Source organism: Nyctereutes procyonoides, unplaced genomic scaffold (genome assembly GCF_905146905.1).
Source record: "Nyctereutes procyonoides isolate TBG_1078 unplaced genomic scaffold, NYPRO_anot_genome, whole genome shotgun sequence".
Lineage (NCBI taxonomy): Eukaryota > Metazoa > Chordata > Mammalia > Carnivora > Canidae > Nyctereutes > Nyctereutes procyonoides.
This window is the reverse complement of record NW_026575134.1, coordinates 1,737,557-1,758,560: the sequence shown is the minus strand read 5'-3', so window position 1 is coordinate 1,758,560 and position 21,004 is coordinate 1,737,557. Positions and strand designations below refer to the sequence as shown.

Below are 21,004 nucleotides of genomic sequence, written 5' to 3'. Positions count from 1 at the left end.
AGCTCCCCACCCAGCTCCCCCCAGCTCCCCCCAGCTCCCCCCAGCTCCCCGGACCGCGACAAACACCTCTCCTTTAAACTTGCAGAAAGTCACTTTCCTGGCACACAGGGATGCACGTTATTCGGGGCCACAGTCTCTCTCTGCTCACAAACAAACGAGATCCCTGAAGTGTGCGCTGGCGTTCGTTTGAGACCATTTATTTGAGACCACGTTGGTCCTATTCATGAATATGGGAATGAGCAGCCGTGTCCCAGAAGCCTTCACACAAAGAGCCAGCACTCCCTTCACTCTGTCTGCCGTAGGTGGAAACCGCTTCTCTTGCAGGTTCAAAACATCCTGCCTAGAAGCACGAGCACAGGCCATGGTCTTGGGAGGGAGGTTGACCCGCCAGCTCAAGTCTAAGCTCTTCCAGGCTACTGGCGCTGAGATATGGGATAGAGCTGTAACATGTCCCGTTTGTAAAAGATGAAGCGTCCTGATAGGGTGGGAGAGTTCCAGTGCCAGTAACCGAGGTCATAGGGCAGTGGGCCCCGCCCGGCACCGGAGCTCCTGTGGGACATCTGCGTGGGGCCGGATGCTGCTGACGGTTTACCATTCCTTGTGACCCTGGTACTAACCTAATCCTTGGGGTGGCTCCTGAGTTAGAGGCGTTTATTTCCCTTTCACACATGAGGAGGCTCCGTTCAGGGAGGGTACTGAAGGGCCTTACACTTCTGCCCATTTCAGGAAGATGGAAACTGCTGGATTGGGAAGAGCTCTTGTTTCAAAGGCACTAAAGTGAAGTGGCAATGCTTGCATCACTTGTTGAAAAACAGCTCTGGAGACCATAAATGTAATTCAGTATTTGAGTGAAAACCTCTTACGAGGGTAGGGCAGTGGTTTCTGTAAATTCTCCAAACGCTGCCGTTAAAGCATGAGCGATCAAAGTCACTGGGGCACCTGGGTGGCTCAGCAGTGGAGCATCTGCCTTCGGCTCAGGGTGTGACCCCGGGGTCGTGGGATGGGGTCCTGCATCGGGCTCCCTGCGTGGAGCCTGCTACTCCCTCTGCCTGTGTCTCTGCCTCTTTCTCTGTTTCTCTCATGAATAAATAAATAAAATCTATTTAAAAAAAAAGTCACCCCAAATTGCCAATCACCCTAACAGCGTTCATTTAAATTTATTGCCAATCACCCTAACAGTATATGGGATTTCTGAACATTCAAGTAGAAAAAACAGCTGGTAAACGCACAACTGAATCAGCCTGGAGGCAACAGTTTTCGTTTTATTTTTATTCTCTGTATTTTGAGTAATTATGATAATCAGAGAATTGGCTAATAAATCATGAACGATTAGAATAAAGAGTCTCCCATTACTGTGTAAGCCAAGAAATGAACTCTGAGCTGTAATGATCCTCGTGATTGCCTGTTTTCCAAAAAAAATACACTGTCCAATCTCTTTTCTTTCGCGCTCCCTCCCCGTGGAGCGGGCTAAGGCAGGCGCCGCGGGCCAAGGAGAGGAACAGGAAGGCTGCTGGGGCTTCCCGGGGAAGGGCTTCTCCCTTTCCCGGGAGGGAAGTGCTCAGGGGTGGAAGGTGTGTCCTGGTTTGGGCCCTTGTGCCTTAGACGGGGCTGCGCGGGGCTGCGTTCCCGGGACTGTGGCGGCTACAGGTGACCGGCTGGGGTGGATCGGACACCTGTCCCCGCAGCACCGCCCTCGGCCTGAGCAGCGCCGGACCGGCTCTAAGGCCACTGCGCTGCTCACGGCCGGTGGCCGGTGGCCGGTGGCCGGTGGCCGCGCGGGGCTGCGCTGCCTCCTGGGCTGAGAGCGGGACCCGCTACCCTCAGCTGCGCTGCCGGCCTCCGCTGCGTGCCCCCAGGCGCGGTCCAGGGCGATGACGGGGTCTAAGGGGCGCAGGGCGGGGCATGCTGGCCTGGGGACGCCCCCGGAGCCCCGACCCTCGCCCAGGGGCTCTGCGCGCCTCTCCTCGCCTCACCGCCACCGCCGGCCGCGGGGCACCTCTGCTGTGGGGGCGGAGGGCGCGGGGGGTCGAGGGCGCGGGGCGGAGCGGAGGGCGGGGGGAGCGCACGGCCGCGGGGGGCGCGGGGGCCGGAGGGCGCGGGGGGCGCACGGCCGCGGGGGCGGGGGGCGCGGGGGCGGAGGGCGCGGGGGGCGCACGGCCGCGGGGGGCGGGGGGCGGAGGGCGGGGGGAGCGCACGGCCGCGGGGGGCGCGGGGGCCGGAGGGCGCGGGGGGCGCACGGGGGCGCGGGGGGCGGAGGGCGCGGGGGGCGCACGGCCGCGGGGGCGCGGGGGCGGAGGGCGGGGGGAGCGCACGGCCGCGGGGGCGCGGGGGCCGGAGGGCGCGGGGGGCGCACGGCCGCGGGGGCGGGGGGCGCGGGGCCGGAGGGCGCGGGGGGCGCACGGCCGCGGGGGCGGGGGGCGCGGGGGCGGAGGGCGCGGGGGGCGCACGGCCGCGGGGGGCGGGGGGCGGAGGGCGGGGGGAGCGCACGGCCGCGGGGGGCGGGGGGCGGAGGGCGGGGGGAGCGCACGGGGGCGCGGGGGGCGGAGGGCGCGGGGGGCGCACGGCCGCGGGGGCGCGGGGGCGGAGGGCGGGGGGAGCGCACGGCCGCGGGGGCGCGGGGGCCGGAGGGCGCGGGGGGCGCACGGCCGCGGGCACCGGCCTCCCCTGGCTCCCCGCGCCCTTAGGGGCCCTGCGCGCGCCGCCCCCTGCCCGCCCCTGCCCGCGGCTGCCCGCGGCTGCCCCGCCCCCCCGCCGCCTGGCGGAACCGCCCTCCCCCAGCCTCTCACCCGCGCGCCACCCTCAGCGCCGCCCAGCAGGTATTTCGGGGCGCGCGAACCCGAGGCCCCGGGGTCCCCTCCCGAGGAGCCGTCCTGGCTAGACACGGGGCGGGCCTGCGTCGGGACCCCCGCCCTCCGCCCCCGCCCCCCGGGACCCCGCGGACCCCCTGGAATGCCCCCTGCGCCCCCTGGAACCTCCCCGCGCCCCGACATCCCCGCCGCCTCCCGGGACCTGCCCCCCGCCCGGAACGACCCCTCGCCCCCGACCTCCCCGCCAGGCCGCAGCCCTGTCCCGCGCCCCCGCCCCCCCCCCGGCCCTCTCTCCCCGCCTCCCCGCCAAGCTCCGGAGCCCGGGGCTGACCCCCGCGCGGCCGCGGCCCGGACCCGCCCCCAGGCCCCGCCCCAGGCCCCGCCCCCGCAGCCTCCGGGCCCCGCCCCAGGCCCCGCCCCCGCGCGTCCTACGCACACACGCACAGCGCGGGCCCGAGCACGTCGGCAGCGCGCATGCGCACATCGGGCCCCGCGCTTTTCGGAGGCTGCAGGTCGGCAGAGCGGGGCGGGGGCCGGGCGCGGGGCGCGGGGCGGGGGGCGGGGGGCGCCGAGGGCGCAGGGCGGGGCGGGGCGGGGCGGCGAGCGGACGGGGGCGCGGGGGGGTCCAGGCGGGCTCCGCGGGGCGGGCTGTGCGGGGGCTCCCGGCGCCCGCGGTTTGCGGAGGGTCCCTGGGGCGGGGCGCCCACCGCGGGGCGGGAGCCGGTGACCTGGGGCCTTCCCCCGTGGGCCCGGCGGGTCGGTCGGTGCTGCCCCGGGGCCGCGGCGGACGGACGAGCCCGGCCTGTCACAGAGCCGGGAATCGTCAGCATCGCAGACCGAGAGGCACTTCCTGTGTGTTCACGGACTGCGGGGGCGCGTCGGGCGCAGGGAACGCGGTGGCAGGGACCGGGGCTCGGGGACGCCCTCCCGGGGCCGCGGTGACCTGGGGCTGCGGTGACCTGGGGGCTGCGGTGACCTTGGGGTTGCAGTGACCTGGGGGCCGCGGTGACCTGGGGGCCGCGGTGACTATGGGGTTGCAGTGACCTGGGGACCGCGGTGACCTGGGGGCTGCGGTGACCTTGGGGTTGCGGTGACCTGGGGGCCGCGGTGACCTGGGGGCTGCGGTGACCTGGGGCCGCGGTGACCTCGGGGCTGCGGTGACCTGGGGCACGGGGACGCCCTCCCGGGGCCGCAGTGACCTGGGGGCTGCGGTGACCTGGGGCCGTGGTGACCTGGGGCACGGGGACGCCCTCCCGGGGCCGCGGTGCCCTCGGGGCCGCGGTGACCTGGGGGCTGCGGTGACCTGGGGCACGGGGACGCCCTCCCGGGGCCGCGGTGACCTGGGGGCCGCGGTGACCTCGGGGTCGCGGTGACCTGGGGGTCGCGGTGACCTCGGGGCCGCGGTGACCTGGGGGCCGCAGTGACCTGGGGGCCGCGGTGACCTGGGGCCGCGGTGACCTCGGGGTTGCGGTGACCTGGGGCACGGGGACGCCCTCCCGGGGCTGCGGTGACCTTGGGGTTGCGGTGACCTGGGGGCCGCGGTGACCTGGGGGTTGCGGTGACCTTGGGGTTGCGGTGACCTGGGGGCCGCGGTGACCTTGGGGTTGCGGTGACCTGGGGGCCGCGGTGACCTGGGGGCTGCGGTGACCTTGGGGTTGCGGTGACCTGGGGGCCGCGGTGACCTTGGGGTTGCGGTGACCTGGGGGCCGCGGTGACCTGGGGGCTGCGGTGACCTTGGGGTTGCGGTGACCTGGGGGCCGCGGTGACCTGGGGGCTGCGGTGACCTGGGCCGCGGTGACCTCGGGGCTGCGGTGACCTGGGGCACGGGGACGCCCTCCGGGGCCGCGGTGACCTGGGGGCTGCGGTGACCTGGGGCCGCGGTGACCTGGGGCACGGGGACGCCCTCCCGGGGCCGCCGGGCAGGTGTTGGGCTGCTGGCGCGCACATGGGGGGCAGACGATGGAGTCGGCAGGAAGTGGACGGGGAGGTGCACTTCCAAGGAAAGGGTGAAGGTGGAAAGGAAAGGAGGGTGTTCTGGGAGCCGGGACCGAGGGCTGAGCGCTGGGGGCATCCCGGCATCGCGGGGGGAGGGGAGGGGGAGGAGGAGGGCCTTGCTCCCCGTGAGGAAGGTGGTGCCTGCTTCCAGGTGACCTCCCAGTTCCTCGGTTCCAGGACTGCCCCCGAGAGTCTTAGAAGCTAACACGGTGGAGTGGAAAGAAGGGCAAACGGTTGTCAGAAGTCAGGTGTACTTTTGACTCGTTTATTTTTTATTTGTTTATTTTTTGAATTCATTTATTCATGAGAGACACAGAGAAGAGGCAGAGACCCAGGCAGAGGGAGAAGCAGGCTCCATGCAGGGAGCCCGATGTGGGACTCGATCCCGGGCCCCGGGGGTCACATCCTGGGTCAAAGGCGCTGCTGAACCACTGAGCCCCCCGGGCTGCCCCTTTTGACTCGTGTAATTCAGCTTTATCACTTAAAGCAAAGGAGAACCTTCCTGGGCCCTTCATTTTTTGTCTCCTTATGGGAGATACGGCTGTATTACGTGCGTACTAAAAGAACTTATGGATTGCTGATTCACAGGCAATTTGGGAGGTAGATTTTATTTTATTTTATTTTATTTTATTTTATTTTATTTTATTTTATTATTTATTTTAAAATATTTTATTCATTTATTCATGAGAGGCACACGGAGAGAGAGAGAGAGAGAGAGAGGCAGAGACACAGGCAGAGGGAGAAGCAGGCTCCATGCGGGGAGCCCAATGCGGGACTCGATCCCGGGACTCCAGGATCACGCCCTGGGCCGAAGGTGACGCTAACCACTGAGCCACCCGGGCTGCCCAGGAGGTAGATCTTAAAGTACACGAGTTCTTGGTTTCTGCAACACTCCTTTATCACAGTACGCCTAGGAAACTTGGGACGTTTTCTTACGCATCCTTTTGTGGATCGAGAGGTACAGTCCATACATCCAGCGATATGATCACAATCACCTAAAATTCTGGTAAAATAATTCAACTTAATGTAAGGAAGCTTATAAAAAGAAGTTGAGAGAAGGACCCTAAACTAAAAGCACCTTGGTAGCAGACTGTTGAGACCTAGTGTTTATACTTGAGCAGATTTGTTTTCATGTTTCATTCATAATGACAGTTTCATTTTCTAAAAGATTTTATTTATTTATTCATAAGAGACAGGCAGAGACACAGGCAGAGGGAGAAGCAGGCCCCGTGCGGAGGGCAGGATGCAGGACTCGATCCCAGAACCCTGGGGTCACGCCCTGAGCTGAAGGCAGACGTTCAACCGCTGAGCCACCCAGGTGTCCCAGTTTCACTTTTTAATACTTCACGTGACACTGGAAAATTGTGAAATTGTGGGGCATCCTGTTTTCAGTGCTGCTTGATGAGTAAGCCCTTAAAAACATCACCTGTACGGTGGTCCTTGATGTCCATGATCCCCGCCCTGTGGCCTTTGCTGGCAGCGCCCAGGAGGGTCTCGTCTCGTGCACGCCCACAGTCTGGATTGTGTGAACGGGCAAGTGTGAGTTCTGGCGCTGCTGCTTGTTGGCTCCGTGACCTCCGGGGAACTCTCAGCCTTAGTTTGCACGTTTGTGTAACAGGCCCGAGAATGGTACTTTCCGCAGTGTGTTCATGCTCATTGTTTGACTCGATCCTTAACGGTGATTTCTCTCACTCTGCAGATCAAACTGAGGGCCCGGTGCTAGCGGCTTGGCTGACGTCATTCGTCTGGTTCTTCTGAGACGGAGCTGAAACCCCAGGCTTGGTGTGTTGCTGATTAATTTGAAACCCTTTCCATCTAGACCTTACGCGTGTTTTCTGCACGTGCAGGGAAAATGACATAACTAAGACCATTTGCCCCATCACAAAGCGTTGCTAATCGAATCTGTCTTGAATGCTTGAACTCGGTGATTATCTAGCCTTTCCCTTAGAAGTGCTCCGTCCTTCCACACGGGAAGTCTAGCACACCTCCCTGCCGACGAGCAGAGGTATGAGAAGCACGCTCACAGTATCGCGTCTTTGTTTTAGATTCTTCTTGTTCCTGATGTTTTCATTTTTGTCGTTTGTCAGAGCACCTCCGGCATGCAGGCTTCCAGCAGCGGGTCCGTGCACCTGAGTGAGTGGCAGAAGAATTACTTTGCAATTACATCTGGCACGTGTACCGCAGGACAGAAGGCGGACGCGTACCGGGCACAGATATTATGCATTCAGTATGCATGGGCAAACGCCGAGATGTCCCCGGCCTGCGCCACCAGACTGTTCAGAAGATACGCAGAGAGATATTCTGCAGTCATTGATTCTGACAATGTTGAGACTGGCTTGAATAACTACGCGGAAAGCATTTTAACCTTAGCAAGGTCTCAGCAAACCGACAGTGACAGGTGGCAGTCTGGATTGTCAATAAATAATGTCTTCAAAATGAGTAATGTGCAGGAGATGATGCAAGCCGGCAAGAAATCCAGAGACTCTCTGTTGGCACCTGCTGATGCATCGGTAGTCATCCATCAAGAGGCTGTTGTCCTCGATCCCCCTAAATTGAGTGTGTGTGGGGGTTCTGGGGAGGGCCGCCCATTAACTAACTCAGCGCATGATACCACCAGGACCCTGGACATCCCAGAGGGCAGCCCTCCGAAGTGCCCTCAGAGTGCCCTGCCGCCTGCGCTGCCCAACGCCGGTAAGACCTGTCCCACGTCCTTAACACCATTGGGTGACTTTGCCACCGCAAAGATCCATGCCACGCCGTTATTTGGAAACGTCCGGAAGCACAGTAACAGCTCTCCGAAAGCCAACGTAGGACTAAATGTGTTCTCGTCTAATCAGTCTTGTTTGCCTTCCGTCTGCGAAGATCCACGGGAGAGGAGAGCTTTTTATGGTTCTGGCACCATTGATGCCCTTTCTGCCCCAATGGTGAATAAGGCTTTCAGTAAAACGGGAGATAACGGCCAAAGAGAAGAGGGTAGCTTGCCTACTTTTAAGACTGCAAAAGAACAGTTATGGGTGGATCAGCAAAAGAAGTACCAGCAAGCCCAGCGAGCATCCGGGTCCTCATACGGCGGCGTGAAGAAGTCTCTGGGAGCCAGCAGGTCCCGAGGGATATTTGGGAAGTTTGTGCCTCCTCTCCCTAAGCAAGATGGGGGAGATCAGAATGGGGGAGTGCAGTATAAGCCGTACAGCCCGGGACCCGCAGAGCCGGCACATCCCGTTGATGAGCGTCTGAAGAACTTGGAGCCAAAGATGATTGAACTTATCATGAATGAGATCATGGATCACGGCCCGCCAGTCAACTGGGAAGATATCGCAGGAGTAGAATTTGCCAAAGCCACGATAAAGGAGATAGTCGTGTGGCCCATGATGAGGCCAGACATCTTTACTGGCCTACGAGGACCCCCTAAAGGAATTCTGCTCTTCGGGCCCCCCGGGACCGGGAAGACTCTGATTGGCAAGTGCATCGCGAGCCAGTCTGGGGCGACGTTCTTCAGTATCTCCGCTTCTTCTTTGACTTCTAAATGGGTGGGTGAGGGGGAGAAAATGGTCCGTGCGCTGTTTGCTGTGGCAAGGTGTCAGCAGCCAGCTGTCATATTCATTGATGAAATCGATTCCCTGTTGTCTCAACGAGGAGATGGCGAGCACGAATCTTCTAGAAGGATAAAAACCGAATTCCTAGTTCAGTTAGATGGAGCAACCACGTCCTCTGAAGATCGTATTCTAGTGGTGGGAGCGACCAATCGGCCCCAAGAAATTGATGAGGCCGCCCGGAGAAGGCTGGTGAAAAGGCTTTATATTCCCCTCCCGGAAGCTTCGGCCAGGAGGCAGATCGTGATTAACCTGATGTCCAAGGAGCAGTGCTGCCTCAGCGAGGAGGAAATCGCACTGGTTGTACGTCAGTCCGACGGGTTCTCGGGAGCCGACATGACACAGCTTTGCAGAGAGGCGTCTCTCGGGCCTATTCGCAGCCTGCAGACTGCTGACATCGCCACCATAGCTCCCGAGCAAGTTCGACCAATAGCTTACGTTGACTTTGAGAACGCCTTTAGAACCGTGCGGCCTAGTGTGTCTCCTAGAGACTTAGAGCTCTACGAGAACTGGAACAGGACTTTTGGTTGTGGGAAGTAAAGGGACAGACGGGACACTTGAAATTTAGAGATGGCATCTTTGGGATGCAGCCTCTCCCGCTTTTCTAGCCTGGGAGACTGGGAATTTATTAGTCGTGCTTTTAGTGCCTGTACTGAATTCTACACCTCAAATAAAAAATAGCGTAACAGGAGCTCAGATTTTACAGTCGATTGACTTAGCCTGTGTTAATGGAAGCTTTAGTGTTCGTCCAGACGTTCCCTGATTGCGAGCTTCTTCGTACAACATGTGAAGGAACGTTTTTCTTTGGTTTCAAAGCGGTCTTTCTTTTCAAGATGTACAATATGATGAATAGTGAGCTCAGATTGAAACCAGAAAATCTCCTGTGTCACGAGGTGGCATCTGATGGGCACGCGTCTTCCGTTGAAGACAAGGTGTCTCCTGAAGCCACGTAACCCTTCGTGTTGGCCGGTGTCGTGGTTTATGTGGGACGCAGCTTTGCTCACTGCTGTTGAGTAGGTCTCAGATCTCCCCAGACCCTGGGATCAAAGTGCCAGTGTTTTGTTCTGGTTTGTGACCGCTTCAGAAGTAGCCGGGCGCAATCTAATAATCAGAGACGTAGCCGCAGAATCAGAGGGTGAAGAATGCCGTGTTTTTCAGGGAGTGGGTGATGTTGGAAATTAATACTTTATTTGACCATACTTCACAGCCCGTGGCATCGGTCTCTCAAAAATAAACGTTTTCAGATTTTTATAATGGACCAGTTTATTTTATAAGGTAATGGATGTCCATTGTAGAAATATTGGGGAATAGAAATGAACAGCAAGAAGAGAGTAAAAACCACCGTCGTCCCACCACTTTGGGGAACACAGTGGCGTTTCTTCCAGGGGTTTTGCACAGGACCGAGGCTGCACTGCGTTCCCCTTTGTAGCCTGCGTTTTCCTTTCTGTCCTCATCACTTTCCTGTGACCGTGCTCTTTGACAACATCTTCCCTTAGGATCCCGTCGTGCAGATGGACTATAATTAGCCAGTCCTTTCCTGGGAGCATTCAGCACATTTAGCATGTTGTTCAGCTTTTGTTCATTGTACACAAAAACACGTTGAATGCCTTAGTGATTGTTTAAGAAAATAAATACACATTTCTTGAGTAAAACTCTTGCATTAAAGATCATGCACAGTTTCTGTTTTTGTTTTTTTTCATGCACAGTTTTAAGGCCTTTGGCCTGAATTGTCCCCTGGCAAAGTCGAGCGCGTATAGAATTCCCATCACGCTGAGCCACGGGGCCGGTTTATCGTGTCAGCATGGGCCGTTCATTCATTCAAACAGTACCGGGTCCAGACGGCGGTCCAGGTGCTGAGAGCAGGGCAGTGAACAGCACAGCTGGGTCTTCCATAGGTGACATTCAAGGCCTAAGGTTTTCTCTTGACTGTGCTATCGGAGACCAGGAATTTGATACTTTTAATAGGGGAGTTTAGACTGTTGTTTTAATTTTTATTCTTGGCTCGCCTTTTTTTTTGTGTGTGTGTGCTCCTTTAAAAGCCTTGTTTATACAACTGTCCTTTTTTTTTAAAAAAAAAAAAGATTTTATTTATTTATTCATGATAGACATAGAGAGGCAGAGACACAGGCATAGGGAGAAGCAGGCTCCATGCACCAGGAGCCCGAAGTGGGACTCGATCCCGGGACTCCAGGATCGTGCCCTGGGCCGAAGGCAGGCGCCAAACCGCTGAGCCACCCCGGGATCCCCACAACTGTCCATTTTTCCCTTTGAAACATGTCATTGTCTTATTAGAATTTGGATGTTAAACTTCTTGTCTCTAGTTTTTTAGTCAAATCTTAAAATCATAAAGCATTTCACACATTCTTTGTGTCATTTCATTTCTGCATAAAGAGCATTTCTACAGGAAGCCTTGGATTCCTAGGTATTGCCGCCCCGGAATTTCTGCGATTGCTTCCCTGACACTAGCTCTCTTCCACGTCACGCACGCCTTGCCTGCTGCGGTCACGGCAGCTGACCAGATTGTCAGCAATTGCCCGGGAGCTGTTTGTGTCTTACCCTGTAGGTTGGGCTCCGTGGTTACTGAGGGTTTTTTTTTCTGGGCAGCCGCTCCTGCCGGCCCCAACACCCCGCTCCGTGGGTCACCAGCCTCAGGGCCACGTCCCCGTCGGGGAATTCAGTTTATGTTCAAGAGGAAATACCCAGTGGCTTCGCTCAGCTCTTCGGTCAAGCCGAGCCACATCTCTCGGGCTGTGAACTCGCTTTCCCGGAGCTCGGTCTGTGCTGTTCAAGTGGGAATCCGATCCTGAAGCAAGGGGACGGAGGGTGTGTTGAAGCTGGAATGGCAGTTGGAGCTGGGGAGTCACCTTGTGGTTGTTTCTGCCTTCCGCTGCGTGGAAGCCGCCTTTCTCTTGGCCTTCTGCCATTCGGAGTAGGTTTCTGAGGCCTTTGGGTATAGAAACTTCCAGAAACTGGACGAGGTTGCTTTGTATCTGCGCATGATGATTAGATACGAAAATCTGGGATTGAATTCTCTCCTCCTGAGGGTTTGTTGGGGCTGTACTGTCTGTACCACCGCGTCCCTAGGGAAGTGGGCTCTCACCTGGCTTGTTGTGTCTCTGGGGGATCCATTCCTTCATGGAAACACGCACTTTGTACCGGCGCAGGGACCTCGCCTGTGTATTCATGCCTAAAGGTGTTGGTAGGAATGCAGTATTTAGGATCTCCAACATCAGTCCTTTCAAAGTGTTTGTATCCTACATCCAATTTCATTTGATGCGTATTCGGGAGCTTGTGTTCTAGTCTGCGGTCTTCTCCCATTTTGAAATTCTAATGCATTTTCTCAGTTCTAAACTCTGGTAAAGTCCACCTCCACGCTCACCCCGCACGAGGGGCGTCCCGGTGAGGCGCCTGGGCTTTGGAGCCCGGCGGGCCCGCGGTCGGAGTCGGGCTCCACGGGCCACGGACGTGTTCAGCCTCGCTTCTGACACGAGGATGTCCGCGCCCGCCTCCTGGAGAGCGAGGGTGAGAGGCCTGGTTCGGGATGGCTCGGACGCCTCGACGTCCTGCTGCCTCGACTGCCGTCGTTGCTCTGCGGGATCGTTCTCCCTGCAGCTGCTTCATGTGGCTGTGTGCTCCGGCTGGTTCTGTTTAATATTTGTGACGCTTGTCTTCCATCACAGGGCCTGTGTCATCTAAGCTTATGCAGGAAGTCTAATTAAAAGGAGTATCTTTTAGTTTTGTTTGTCTTCAGAACATTTTAATAGATCCCAGATTATGCTTTTCCACTTATTCCTCCTCACGTCTTATTCATCGGTCTCCAGAATCACTCCCCAGTGTTTTCAAGGGACATTTTGAAACCCACCTCCGGAGATCTGATCGGAGGACATAATTCTCTCCAGCTCCATGGCCAAAGGGCAGGTCAGACAAGGGCAATTTTTGTTTTAAGTCTTTATTTAAATTCTTAAATTCCAGTAGTTAAGATGCAGTGTGCTGTTAGTCTCAGGTGTACAAGATAGTGATCCAGTATTTCCCTGTAACACCCTGTGCTGGTCACTACAGGTGCACCCCTGAGTCCCAGTCACCTGCTCCCTCCATCCCCCACCCCCTCCCGTCTGGTGACCAGCAGTGTGTAGAGAAGAGTCTCTTCCTTGGTTTGTCTCTCTCTCACTTAAAGATACATTTTTTTAAAAAGATTTTATTTATTCATGAGAGACGCAGAGAGAGAGAGAGAGGCAGAGACGCAGGCAGAGGGAGAAGCAGGTTCCATGCAGGGAGCCCGACGGGGGACTCGATCCTGGGTCTCCAGGGTCACGCCCTGGGCGGAAGGCAGATGCTCAACCGCTGAGCCACCCAGGGATCCCAAAGATACATTTTTTAACTCCACAGATTCCCAGCTCTTGACCTCAAATCTGGAGTTGGTGGTGAGCAGGCCAGTGGGACAGCTATTTAAAGTCTGCCCCAGCTGTCTGGCTGAAGGAGGGCATTTTAGGAGAATAGATGAGTCACCACTTCTAACGCTTGTCCTTAAACTTACCCATGGGCTTTATAAAACAGCGGTGACTGAGTGTGCACCATTTGTGATCCGCCCTTGGGCGACGTCTTTCTTCGCTCTAAGAGTCTGAGTGCTGTATTAGATAATCCTTAAGACACACTCAGATTTGCTATTCTGTTACCAGTTACCAAGTATTTATCAATCGGACAAGTGCTTACAGAGCACCAGGTGCTGGGCGCTATGCTAAGTACAAAAAAAAAAAAAATTGTAGTTCTATGTTCCCTGTAAACGTCATGATAGAAACCGGGAGGGGGCACCGGGTGGTACAGTTTCGGTTTAGCATCCGACTCTTGGTTTCCGCTCGGAGGTGATCTCAGGGTCGTGAGATCGAGCCCTGCTTCAGCTCCACGCTCAGCAGAGTCTCCTTGAGATTCTCTCTCCCTCTCCCCCTCCCGCTCATGCTCACTTGCTCTCTCTCTCTCTCTCTCTCTCTCTCTGTCTCTCTCTAAGTAAAATAGATCTTAAGAAAAAAGAAACTAGGAAGACACAAAAGGAGAGCTTTGGTGAGGAGTCAAGTCAGCATAATGTACCACTGAATACATGAATGATGTAAGAAAAGGGGGAAATTTAAAAAATCAGGAATTCCATATAGGGCGGCACTTCAGCTGTGGTTAAGGATGTAGCAGATCCTGGATGCTTCGCAGCAGCCAGCTGGGGAGTCTTGGCAACCTGCAAGGTACCTGTGACCGGTGGGGCCTGCCCAGGCCCGAGAAGGCCCTGGAGGTCTCCTAATCCACAATTCCCAGACAGTTAGAGTGACTTGGGCTAAAAATGGGAGGCTCCTCTTGCTGGGACGTGGCCAGAGCAAGCAGCCCTCCGAGCAGGGCCTGTGCTCACCTCCACCTGGGCAGGGCAACAAGCACGCAGCCCCGGAGAGGGCCTTGTCCTCGTGGTCCTGTCCTTTGGGGGCAGGATTGCTCCTTGCGTCTGTATCTCATATGTGCTGTCGTCTTGCCCCTAAAATGCTCCTGGGAAAAACTGCACCAGCCTTTTTTTTCTCTCCCGGAACAAGATAGCAGGTTCATAAGAAAAGGTGTAATATGGAGCTCTTCATCTTAAAATAACGGACGAGGCCACACGTTAACCTTTTCCACCTCCATGTGCAGGACCTTCACTGACAGGAGGAAGTCAGGCTGATTCCAGGGCAGTGGTGCGGGGCAGGGGGGCCGCCGTTCTCAAATATGCCACCACTTATGGTGCTTCCAGAAGTTACAGGGCAAAGGCGTTGGTCTGTGGGGACCCCTGGGCTGAGAGCAGTGGTCCAACAAGGGCGGGGCCGGGCGAGCAGCTGAGGCTGGCTTCCTGGTGACACGGAGCGGCGGGCGAGAGGAGTTCCCTGAGTCGGAGCGTGACGGACGGTGGGCCTGTCTCCTGTGGGCAGTGGCAGGTCAGTCCCGGCTGCCGGGCCAGCTAACGCTCGGGCCATTGGGGGCTGCCCGCCTGCTGACCCCTCACTTTGTGACCTGCTGCCCCCTCCCTGCACCGACTCCCGCCAGGAGGTGACCGTCCCTTCCCCACGGCCCTGCTGAGCAGCGCAAGAGCACGACTGGAGCATCCCCACTCGCCGCGTCCGACAGATTACAAGAAGTCCGCTTCTCCCCTGTGAAAATCCCGTAATAGACACCCCCGGAGTAGAAGATCCAAATTCCTACCAGAGCTGTCATCTGTCTTCACTCCCCCTCTGCTCCATCCCCCTGGTCCTTACTCTTCTCCAAGATGTGACAAGGCTTTATCCACGAGCAGGAGGCGTGGTGGGCGGCATCCCGGGGTGTTCCCGGGCTCCTGTCCTCCAGTTGTCCGGCCAGACACAGATGTGGGTGTGGCTGCAGAGGGACTTGGCGGGTGTCGGGCAGCCGTGGGTCTGAGGACGGTGAAGTTATCCCAGGCTGTCCCAGGTTCTCTGGGCCCTCAGATGAGAGGAGGCACAAGACAGCTGTGGCCGAAGTGGAAGTCAGAGACGCCAGGAGGGAAGGAGCCAGCACAGGGTTGCGGCACAGAGATGCGGGTGGAGAGCCACGTAGAATTGGACTCTGCCAACGAGCTGGGCACGCCTGGACATGGGTGTCTCCCAGAGGTGCCTGGTGAGAGCCCAGAGGGCCAGCCCCTTGATTTCAGCCCCACGGAGGGATCCTGGGGAACCTGGCCGAGCCCACCGGATGCACGCCCGATGGACGGTGGAATAGTGGGTCACTCTCGCCAGGTTCGTGGGGATGTGCGACAGCAGCCATTGGAAACTGAGGTAGGGACTGAGGGCCTATACGCTTCCTGCTCCCTGAGTTTGGAAGATCCGTTCCCATGTCCTCTCACGGCTGTGGCCTCATGTCCTATTTCTCCAGAAGTCCTCCCCGACCGCAGGGTGGGGGTGTCCACCCATCGCCGTCACACCGCCCCATCTTTGTTGGTGCCTGTCACTAGCTGGGGCCTTTGTGCTCACTGCCCCTTTGTCCCTAGCGGCTCCCTGCCTCCTGTCACACCCACTAGGACGTTCCTAACAGCCAGGTGCTTTCCCGTTCACATGAGAACCACGCAAGATCCATCAGACGCCTCAGAAAACCCGATAGCTGGGCCAGATGCAGATGCGCAGGGAAGAACGGCTCATGTTGAAGAAATCTGTGTGTTCGGGAGACTGAGCACGGCCCCAGAAAGTCCTGATCCCAGAAGACACGGTGGCCATAAAACAGAAACGGCAGCTGTTATAGGAGTCACTACAGTGGAATAATAACTTCACCACAAACAGAGGCGTGAAACATCCACGAGAACGATCTCACGGTGTGTGCAGGCGGCCTGCCCGGGCTTCTGTGTGGGGGCCTCACGCAGCTGCCCTCGAGGGCAGCTGGGGCCGAGTCTCAGCCGGGGCTCGACTGGGGAAGGGGCACCTCCAGGCTCCGGCGGTTGGCAGCAGTGGGCAGGACCTGGGACCTCAGAGCCCCTCCGCTGCCCGCCCGTCCTTGCCGGGAGGGCCTTCCCGAGCGGCTCCTTGCCTCCCGAGAGCCAGGGGGAGAGGCCTGCCGGCCAGCGGGCACTAGACGCGTCCACAGCGTGGCGACACCCGCGGCCCTCCAAGCCTCTGCCGTGTCCCGTCCGGTAACGGGCATCACAGCTGCACAGTTCAGACGCAGGAAGGGTCCTGTCAAGAGAAAGACCTTAGTGGAGGGGACGGAATACAAACGAAGGTGGCTGAGGCCAACCTAGTGGCGTGGACGGACGCCTTGCGGGATTCTCAGAGCGCGGCCGCAGGACCAAGAGAAGGAAGCGGGCAGGTCAGCGGTATGGGAGGTTCCAGGAAACTAATCTCCACATAACGGGAACCTTACAGAAAAGGAACGGAGAACAGGAGACCATGGTCACGTTAATAAGAGCAGATGATTTCCTGAGTGAGTACCTGAGAATTCACATAAAACAAAAAGTCTATTGCGTGCCCGGCAGGAATGGAGGATGGGGAAGAAATACGGAGAAATCTCCTGTGTTCGGGCTCTCAGGGAAACAGGCCCAAACCAGACCCAACGGGGCGCGTGAGGGGAGGTTTATCACAGAGCGGCTGCTGGCTGGGGAGGCTGAGACACCCCACGACCTGCAGGCCATCGTGGGTCAGCGTTCGCGGCATAAATGATTTAGAGATTTTGGCCGTAAACCCAGGCTGGCAAATGTGGGGCTGCAGGAAAGTTGTATTTAGACACAGGAGACCCCAAGTTATCACCCGCACGTTCTGGGGGCACCTGGGCAGCTCAGGTGGTTACGTGTTGGGCTCATGATTTGGGCTCAGGTCATGATCCCAGGGCTGTGAGACTGAGCCCAGCTCCGGGCCCTGCGCTCTGCGGAGCGTCGGCTTCTCCCTTCCCTCGCACGTGCTGTCTCTCTCTCTCTCTCAAATAAATAGATAAATCTTTAAAAATAATTATCACTCACATGTTCTTTACAGGAAGAGGAAAAGAAACCATCAAGGATGCGTTACGCAGAATGCAGAGGTGCTCAGGACAGGGAAGTTAACCAAAGGAAGTGCATGGGTTGTCACCAACAGCCGTGAGCAAGGGAGCCAGTGACATCGTGTCTGGAAAAGGAGCTGGAAAGTTTAGTGATGAAACAGTTAAAAAGGATTCCTAAAAATAATCCAAAGCTAACACTGCAGGTGATTTTCAACAAACAGGTGAGGGGATGCCGAAGTAGAACACCTGCTGGTTTTTCATCGTGTGTCTTGTTCTGTCTGAGGGAGTTAGGTTCATATTGTGGTTAAATTTTAATGCTGATGATGTGGGTTTAGGGCCAGGGTCCAGGGACACTGAGGCTGAGCACGCAGACCCCATGGCAGGCTCACGGGGAGGGGTTTGAGGTGCAGGAACAGTGGGCTGGGAGGTGGGGGTGGTGCAGACTCCCGCCACATGGCAGCAAGGGCTAGAGAGAGCCACCCAGGCCATGGGGTGAGGACGTCTCTGGGAAGCTTTTAGAATGGTGGGAAAAACAGACCGCAGGACCACGTTTCTTTCTTAAAAGGAAAATATTCTCAGGACACTGGAATATTACTTTTTAAATTAGAGGACTAAAAAATAAATAATAATGAAGTAAGGATTTTAGAATCACCGGTGTAGAGCATAGGGAGTGCTTAGGGCAAGTTCTTACGAACTATTAAGGCCCCATGCACTCCAAAGATGGGACTCGTGTTCGGTGCAAAAACAAAGGGAATCAGAGTCAAGGACACAGTCACCGGTTCCATTCCTGGACCTTTTGATGAATCTGGAAGCTTCTCTGATAACTGAGCCAAAGGAAGGCAGCCGCGGTTCTGCTAGGAAACCCTCCGCGCACCCCTCATCTCAGTACAGAAGGGAGGAGGTCGCCTGTGTTCCCCGAGAACCTGGCTCACGTAGTAGGCCTGGGGCGCTGGCAGCTGCTGCCAAGGTGGGCAACGTGTAGCGGCTCACGACTCTGAGCAGAGCAGAGTCGGCTCCGGAAGGCACCTCCTGTACATGACCGCGGGGAGCCCGGCCAGGAGATGCCACCTTCCTACAGCCTCCTGGTCAGCAGCTCATGGGAGATCGTTTTTCCGTGGTAGTCCCAATTCCCCAGCTTTTCGTCTCATGGTCGGTGCAGGAATTCTAGAACAGAGCTGCTCAGTAGACGGACATGATGACAACCACACGTGGGATTTTACATGTTCTAGTAGCAACGTTAGAAAAACAAAAATAAAAGAACCAAGTGAAATGAAGACCCAGTTATGTCATTCCAACGTGTAATCAAAGTAAGGATTGTTTATATTTTATTTTTTTAAAGATTTTATTTATTTATTCATGAGAGACACAGAGAGAGGCAGAGACACAGGCAGAGGGAGAAGCAGGCTCCATGCAGGGAGCCCGACGTGGGACTCGATCCCGGGACTCCAGGATCATGCCCTGGGCCGAAGGTGGCGCTAAACCACCGAGCCACCCGGGCTGCCCTATTTATGAGATATTTTAATTTTTTTTTTCTTTCTCACATTGGGTCTTTGAAGTCGAGGTGTATTTTACATTTACAGCACTTCCCAGCAGAAGTGACCACACTCAAGTGCTCAGTGGTCGGTCGTGGGTAGCTAGTGACTGCCAGGGTGGAGGGCAGGGCCGAGCATTCTATCATCAGCCTATGCTTGGAATTAAGGCAAGGAGCTTCTCTTAAAACTCGTGTGAGGGGATCCCTGGGGGGCTCAGCGGTTGACTATCTGCCTTCAGCCCCCATGATCCTGGGGTCTCAGGATTGAGTCCCACATCGGGCTCCTGGCATGGAGCCTGCTTCTCCCTCTGCCTGTGTCTCTGCCTCTCTCTCTGTGTCTCATGAATAAATAAATTAAAAAAAAAAACCCAACAACTCCATGTGAGGCATAAAACCATATGGTAAGAATTAGACGATAGAAATTATTGTCAGCAGAAAAGGTCAGTGGTATTATGCACATGGGTAATTTAGAAATACTATATATTGGGGGGGGAGAATGAGAAGCTATATAAAAATAGAAGCGCTTGAAACTGAAAAGAGGGGGATCCCTGGGTGGCGCAGCGGTTTGGCGCCTGCCTTTGGCCCAGGGCACGATCCTGGAGACCCGGGATCGAATCCCACATCGGGCTCCCGGTGCATGGAGCCTGCTTCTCCCTCTGCCTGTGTCTCTGCCTCTCTCTCTCTCTCTCTCTGTGTGTAACTATCATAAATAAATAAAAAAAAATTAAAAAAAAAAGAAAAGAAACTGAAAAGAGTTCTTAGAATTGTCGATATTGAAGTTTGGACCTCAACCAGTCGTGTTCAACATTGCATTTTAACTTCTTACGTCGCGTCCTTGCGCTCTGCTTAACTTGGGACACGTGGCTGCATGTTAATGAACGATCATCAACTCTTTCTCATGAAATCAGTCCTTGAGAAGAAATAAGAATCAGTGTTTGATCTACACTGATTAAACATCTCACTAAATATGTATATAAACACGAATATCTGCATACTTAAATATACATATATGCATATATTTTAAATATACACATGCCCTGTTTAAATTAAGGCAACAACAAAATGCATACATGCGATACATATGTACGTGTGCGTGTATATATTTCATTAAATATGTCAGCGTTAAATGCGAGTGCAAATGTTGGTGAAGCAGAAATAGGGCGTAGAGCAGAAATGAGACCTGGAACTTCCAAATCACAAGAGAGAAAAGTAAAATCCAAATGAAAGAGGAAAAACAAATTTTTTTTTTTTAAAAAAAGGCTATTCTGTTCATAATAAGATGTCAGGAACAGGGTGAAACATTTCGGGGTTTGCAATAAACGTGAGGAACTCCCCAGTTAATAAAGACAGAGCCCTGTAGATGAGCCGGCCGGGCAGAGTTCAGTTATCTTTATAAAATGGACAGAGATGTTGGAAAAGGAGGGACAGGGCGGGATGGGAGCGGGAAGGGCGAACAGGTGAGCGGGAGCAGCGCGTTGACCGCGGAATCCGGGTAAAAGGCCATCGACTGCATCAGGGAAAACAGTTTCTGTGGGTGAAGCTTTACCGCCTTTCCTGCCAGCCGTGAACCCTCACACACCGAGCCCGGAGCTTCAAAATGAAACACGAAAAGCTACGCGTCATCGAACCCCGGGCAAACATTGTGGAATACTGACCAGCGCCCGGGCCGGGGCGGGGAGGGGAGGCCCCTGGGAGGCAGCGCGCCCCACCACGCCGTGATTCCCAGGTCCCTGGGAACCCTGCCGCCGTGAAGAAGGCCAGCCTAAGCATCGTCCCGGAGAAGCCGCGAATGCGCCCCAGCGGTGTTCTGTCTGAAATAGTCTGGGGGCTGCTTGTTTACACGCTGGTGGCGGGGGGACAGCCCCACGCATTGCTGCTCATTAAAATACGCAAATTGCACGATAGTTTCTACATGTCTGTGTGTGAGTAAGTAAAGGAATGAGAAGAGGCTCCAGAAGCTGGACGATAGCAATTAAGGGAGCTCACCCTCTGCGGTGGGAGCTGGGGGCTTGGGCGTTTCCAGGTCTGACTTGACACACACAACACGGTGGTTCGGATTGTTTTACTCTTTCCCTATTTTGAAAAACTCAGTGAAATTGTATTTTTAAAGTGCCGAACATAGCTTTGTTGAATAAAGCTTTTTAAAAAAATTTCTGTAGCAGCCATCGGGTTGTTCATAAGTAGTGCAAGGGGAGAGGACCTGAAGCCCCGGTTATTATTATTTTTAAAGATTTTATTTATTTATTCATGAGAGACACAGAGACACAGGCAGAAGGAGAAGCAGGCTCCCTGCGGGGAGCCCGATACAGGATTCGATCCGGGACCCCAGGGTCACGCCCTGAGCCGAAGGCAGAGGCTCAACCACTGAGCCCCCCAGGTGCCTCCTGAAGCCCTGATTATTAATGCCTCTTAGAAATCATTTCACATCACATATGGAAAAACAGGGCTGAAAAATAACAAATGGACTGGAAATAAGTCTTTAAAAAATAGTTTGAGAGCATTGACGTCTGGCACATAATGTAAGACGGTATTTAGAAGGAAGCCTCTCAGGATCAGAATCCGCAGCAAATAGCCATCCATCCAACTCCAAATTGAGCAAGGCTGTC

At 55.9% G+C, this 21,004-nt stretch overlaps 1 protein-coding gene across 7 annotated transcripts; it reads left to right on the top strand.

Annotated features, from left to right (window-relative positions):
* The first annotated feature begins 1,452 nt into the window (after positions 1-1,452).
* On the top strand, positions 1,453-10,071 carry FIGNL1 (fidgetin like 1). Of its 7 annotated transcripts, none has more exons than XM_055301307.1 (3): positions 1,453-1,571; positions 6,502-6,584; positions 6,890-10,071. In XM_055301307.1, the coding sequence occupies exon 3, from the start codon at positions 6,902-6,904 to the stop codon at positions 8,930-8,932; it is 2,031 nt and encodes a 676-aa protein (XP_055157282.1). In that variant the 5' UTR covers positions 1,453-1,571; positions 6,502-6,584; positions 6,890-6,901; the 3' UTR covers positions 8,933-10,071. The 7 variants fall into 7 exon arrangements, with proteins under 7 accessions (XP_055157282.1, XP_055157287.1, XP_055157285.1 ...); XM_055301312.1 differs by lacking the exon at positions 1,453-1,571 and adding an exon at positions 1,625-1,647; XM_055301310.1 differs by lacking the exon at positions 1,453-1,571 and adding an exon at positions 3,279-3,319.
* Positions 10,072-21,004: the final 10,933 nt, after the last annotated feature.